This window comes from Myxine glutinosa, chromosome 9 (genome assembly GCF_964187855.1).
Source record: "Myxine glutinosa chromosome 9, kmMyxGlut1.1, whole genome shotgun sequence".
Classification (NCBI taxonomy): Eukaryota; Metazoa; Chordata; class Myxini; order Myxiniformes; family Myxinidae; genus Myxine; species Myxine glutinosa.
This window is the reverse complement of record NC_136269.1, coordinates 86,644,486-86,649,942: the sequence shown is the minus strand read 5'-3', so window position 1 is coordinate 86,649,942 and position 5,457 is coordinate 86,644,486. Positions and strand designations below refer to the sequence as shown.

General features: G+C 41.2%; 1 protein-coding gene across 4 annotated transcripts in view; it reads left to right on the top strand.

Annotated features, from left to right (window-relative positions):
- Positions 1–5,388, top strand: part of MVD (mevalonate diphosphate decarboxylase) — a 304,225-nt gene extending 298,837 nt beyond the window's left edge. For 3 of the 4 annotated variants that reach the window (XM_078784504.1, XM_078784502.1, XM_078784503.1), the window contains exons 8-9: positions 4,730–4,848; positions 4,944–5,347. In XM_078784504.1, coding sequence (XP_078640630.1) covers positions 4,730–4,848; positions 4,944–5,127 — 303 coding nt within the window. In that variant the 3' untranslated portion in view covers positions 5,128–5,347. Of the gene's footprint in view, positions 1–4,729; positions 4,849–4,943 lie in introns of all 4 variants that reach the window. The other variant, XM_068128870.2, reaches the window with a different exon arrangement.
- The last annotated feature ends 69 nt before the right edge of the window (positions 5,389–5,457 follow it).

Below are 5,457 nucleotides of genomic sequence, written 5' to 3'. Positions count from 1 at the left end.
ATGTTGAAAAAAGTTGTTGGTCCTAATTCTATGGTTATTAATGAGTGTGACAAAACACAGCTTTCTTGATTTCAATACCCTAACCCTAACCCCTATAAAAAAAAATAAACTCACTCCCACAATATCCCTAACTTATTGTGAGTAGTGTATCTAGAACTTTATGGTATTCATAGAAAACTTACCCCGCACAGTCAACTTGGTGCAATCCAACTCTTCTGTTTTAAGTTGTTTTTTATTTCATCCAATATGACTGCCAGACCACGTGACCAATGACATTATAATTTTGCACTCTCTAATATCATTGTTGTGTAGATCATACTCAATAAATTTCAAACTGATCGGACTAGGTGTTGTACTAGTCGAATTATGTCGCACCAATGACGTCATCGTTAACAACACCTATTCCCCATGTGGAGTTCTGTACAATAAGCCAAGTTTCATTTTTTTCCATGGAGTGGTTCCGGAGATATAGAGGTGCAACGTTTTTCGGTTTTTCCAACATGTCGCCTGTACCACATGACTTATGGCATCATAATCATCATTAAAATATCCTACAGGAGGCGCTCCTATGGTGAAAATTGTGTCCATCAGACCAATAGTTGCAGAGAAAAAAAATTCATACTGATCGGATCGAGCGTTATAATTGTTGAATTATGACATCATAATGAAGGTACTGATGACATCATTAAAATATATCTATTCCCTTTGGGGAGTACTTGACAATGTACCATGGGGCAATTTTTTCCATGGAGTGGTTTCAGAGATATGGAGATGCAACGTTTTTCCAAGATGTCGCCCGTACCACGTGACCCGTGACGTCATAATTATCACTAAAAATTATACACGAGGCGCTCCTGTGGTGTAAAATGCTGTGTTAATCAGACCAATGCTTGCTGAGAAAATGAATTTTTAAAATGCAGACATGTACGTATGTGTTCCACACGTATGCACTCAACCGAACACTTAACCGCGCTTTTCGCTTCTCGAGCATGGGGTAATAAATTGATGGAACATAATAAGAGGACTTGCCCATTCTGCACACTCACGTTCTCTATATTGTGGAACACAAAATGAGGACACATTTACAATTCAGACTGAAAAGTTTTATTGTTCATCAAGCATCAACATATTCATCAAATAGGAACTATCGTTAGAGATTTATCTTGCACATGTTCGATGTGACGACTCTATTGCCTGTGCACTTCCTCCATTCGCAAGAATGTAATTATTCACTACTCTGTGACACAAGTCCCCATTGTTCCATGGCGTACAACACAATACAACACAAGAAAGTCCGGTTGCGGCATCACTTGCGACCAGACATGATCTTCTCTGCTCTGAGAGGCTATCTTCTAAAGCTTAGGATACCTGTTCTAGCATTTTCTTGTTTAAGTTAATTTGTTGATGCAATATATTTGCATGTCTTGTTGAGTACCTTTGTGTGCTTTTTTGCTGGGCTTGAGCGGCCATGTGTGGGACTCATACTCTTGTATGGCCTAACTTGCGTCAGTTGATGTGTTTCCTTCCCTTCCTCTTTTCCTGGGCTTCTTTCGCTTGCAGCACAAGGCTGTGGGCAGCATCATTTGGTGGGTGCACAGCTGTGCTGCTGACGCAGTGCTCCCTGTAATTTGAGCAGGAATTTTTAATTTGTTCAGGAAAGTTAGACATTAATGGTTATCATATATATTTTGCAGGCGGGACAGGCAACTTTGTCCATCGGACAAGTGAAAACCTCAATAAACCTGTCTGAAGGATAGGACAATTTTACCACCAAAAAGTGTAAGAAACAGACATATCTTAATGTCGCAGCCATGGTGATTAGCAGTGATTTAAGAGGATCTTTTCAGACGCAACCACCCCCTCTGTGGCGAAAACCCAAAAAAAAAAAAAAATGTAATGGTATCGTCCCACATACTCAAAGTATGAATAGTTGCACAGGTGGAATGATTAACGGGAGAGGTAAAATATATAACCTACCTGTCCCTGGACAGCCTGGAAAACAATTAATGTTGAGCCCTGTCAGGGTTGTGATGACAGCTCATCCACCCTTCACGAAGGACAGGCCGTGGGATCTTTAATGGTCACCAACTGATGCTGGTAGACAAAACAACCAGCTTAACATGTCTAAAGGACGGCACACACATTACGGAATTGCCCTGCCTGCAAAACACCAGTGACAGTTTATTACCTCCGCCACCAAAGGTGGATGGAGGTTATGTTTTCACCACTGTCTGTGTTTGTCCGTTTGTGAACAAGATATCAAAAAGTTGTGGACGGATTCAGACGAAATTGAAATGATTAGATTTTGGTGAAGATCCGGATTCGGCTACTCGAATTTTTAAAGTGATTCTTCACCATTGGGAGATAGGGCCAAAAACGATACATAGCAATAGCAGGATATCTTAAAAAGTTCTGAACAGGTTATGAGAAAATTTGATTTTGGTTCTGGTCCAGATTTTGATTTGGCCTTCCAGTGGGATGCAACACGTAAACTGCACAGCCTGGCGGAGGCATGCGCTCTACCAAGTGCCTTCCAATTCTTGTTGATTTCGTCATGGCTGTAGTTGGTATTTGTGTGTTCCTTCTGTGCACTCATATTGCTTCAAGTATTACTACACAAATAAGCATCCACAACCGTCATTGACCATGTTGTGGAATGGTGGTAGAGGCCTTCACTGTTATCTTTCTTCTACCCTCACTTTTTTTACCTTTATTTGCACTTAAATTTGTTTTCCCCACAAGCAAGTGCTTGGGTGATTGATATAAAACTTCCAACATTGGAGTGCCCAGCCATGGATAATGTTTTAAGCAGTTACATGGTGATTGGATGGAAAATGTGGCCGGGGTTCCAAAAAGTCCGTTTTCTCTCGGCATGGGTTGCAGGGTGTGACATCAGTAACAAACAGCCTCCACCTCACTTCGCCTGGCCTCAAATAATTGTATGTGCTCTTCTCTATCAGTCACGCTTTATTCTGAAGGATTCCTCCTGTCGTACCTTTTGACTGCTACATTGAAGCTCTAAGTCCTGCTTCTTCCTCTTCCCTCTCGGAAATACGGGTGGCCCTGTCATTAAACGGAAAGATCTTTATTCCAAATCGATTATCAACTTTCCAACGGTACCATTTCTATTATTCCACGACAGCAGTAACTTTTTTAAATGGTGTGATTGACACATGCTTTTTTTGTAATGGATGCATTGTTGTTGCATGTTGAAGTTTGTTTTTAATTTTAAGTACAACCCAATAATAAACCAACATGTGGAATGGTTCTAATTTTCCAAAACTGCAAAGGCAATGTTAAAATTTTCTTTTTTTAAAAATAAACCATTGGTGGTGAATTTGTCAAGCTACCAATCACCACCATCACAAATCCATCCCTGATCAGCCTACAATGGTTGAGGCAGGTCAGACATTGTCTACCAGCACTGCAGGTGCAAAAAGCCTTTAACAACGAATGCACATGTCACATTTAGTTTCTTCTCAACCTGGTTGAGCCTGTTGGCTTCGTTAACCTCACACTGCCACATTTCCTTCATTAACTCCTCTCCCTGACACTGTCATGAGTGAGCAATGAGGCCTTTCTTTCCAAGCTCTAAACCTGCAGGGCTTCCCAGCCTTATGAGCAACTTCAGGAATTTAGTTCCCCTTCCTAACACTAACCCATTCACACTTTAAAAATGAGAACAAACCACCTTACCCATTTTGTAATGTGCCTACTCCATAATTTGTACCTATGCAGTTTGTACCAAACCACCTCACCCCATCGTTTTTTAAATTTTAAGTCCGATATTGATGTTTCAGTGAACAGGTGAAGGCTACAGGCCATCTTGCGTCTAACACTTTATACCAAACCAATTTACATTTCCTAACCACTCAACCAGTTGTTAATACTGCATTTTTTTCTCTTCAGTGAATCATGGTTTTTCCTTCAGCCTGGTGTTGGCTTAGTGGTTAGGGTGCTGGCTTGGGATCCTAGGATTCTGGGTTCGAATCCCGGTCGATCGCTGAATTAACGCCAGGGGGGTTGATTCAGCCTGTCATCCTTCCGAGGTCGGCATAATTGAGTACCAGCTTGCTGGGATGAATGATCCCGGTGTGTACCCCGGTTTTAGAATAGGTATACCGTATCCCTGCGCATTGTAAGAGCGTGATTAAGGGTTGGCGTCAGGAAGGGCATCCGGCCATAAAAACATTGCCTCAAACAGGGAACCACGATTGTCATGAGGCCCGCAAGGCTAACCCCTGCTCTAGTGGGGAAAATGGCCCTAAAACGATCATTCTATTCATTCTATAGTGATCATTAATCAATAAAGGGAAACAGATCGAGAATCAAAATGTATACTGCACATGCTTCGATATCCTTCACAATAGTCTAGGTTCTGCCCCAAGTAAGGAACTTGATTCAATGGCGATAAACATGTTTACAGTTCTCTTTAAAGTTATTGGCTCCCATGTTTATTTTCAAGTGAAACAAGTGGCAGGTCATGTGAACTTGGATGTAGATAGTGAGTTTTTTCTTTTTTTCAACTATTGCTTAAATTAGCAGCAAAATGTGTGAAGCATTTCATTGATCTGTGAATGTAGACATTTCCATGTTTGGGGGTGGGAGCTTATTCCCTCTTCCCATTCCAAAATGCAATTACCTCAATGTTAATTTCTAAAGCTATGCCACTGTGTTTGAGACCATTCCTAGCTCCCATTGCCAATTATTTCAAACAATCCGCATGCAGGCAGGATACACGTTTGACGCAGGACCCAATGCGTTTGTCCTGACAACGGCACGCGATGCGAGCAAGCTCCTCGGACTCATTGAGCACTTCTTCCCGGCGCAGACGTCCACCAGCAAGAGGTACGTTACCTTGCTCACAGGCACACTTTGTTGAAATTACAATATACAAGGAAAGTTGAAATGTCATTTCCTCATTTCCAAAATCTGTTCTGCAGATACATCCGCGGCCTACCACTGGCCACCAATCCCCCATCGGTTGAGTTGCAACGCATCATTGGACTTGAACCCCAACCTCACACTCTTCATTATATCCTTTGCACCAAGCCAGGCCCTGGACCACAACGCATCTTTGACAGTGAAGCACATCTACTCAACACGGATGGATTACCTGGAAATTGAGAGTTCGTATTTAATCCTTCCTTACATTAGCACTGTAATTCAATATGGTTGTGGCTGGAGAATGTTATTTTTTAACATTTGGATTGTTTTGTTTTTTTGTTTTTTAACAAGTATTCATCTGAACAATCACTTCCTTTTCTCGTGCTCACAATTTTGGAAATACCATGTCTACAGAAAGCAGTACACTACACCTACAATAAATTATTTGCAAAAATCTTAAGGATACCGTTTACAATTACAAGATTAAAGGTGAAGAAGTGATTGCTGTATGAGCCAGGAAATTTTGGAACAAATGTTTTGAGCTCTCGACTTGTTTAAAACCAACACAAA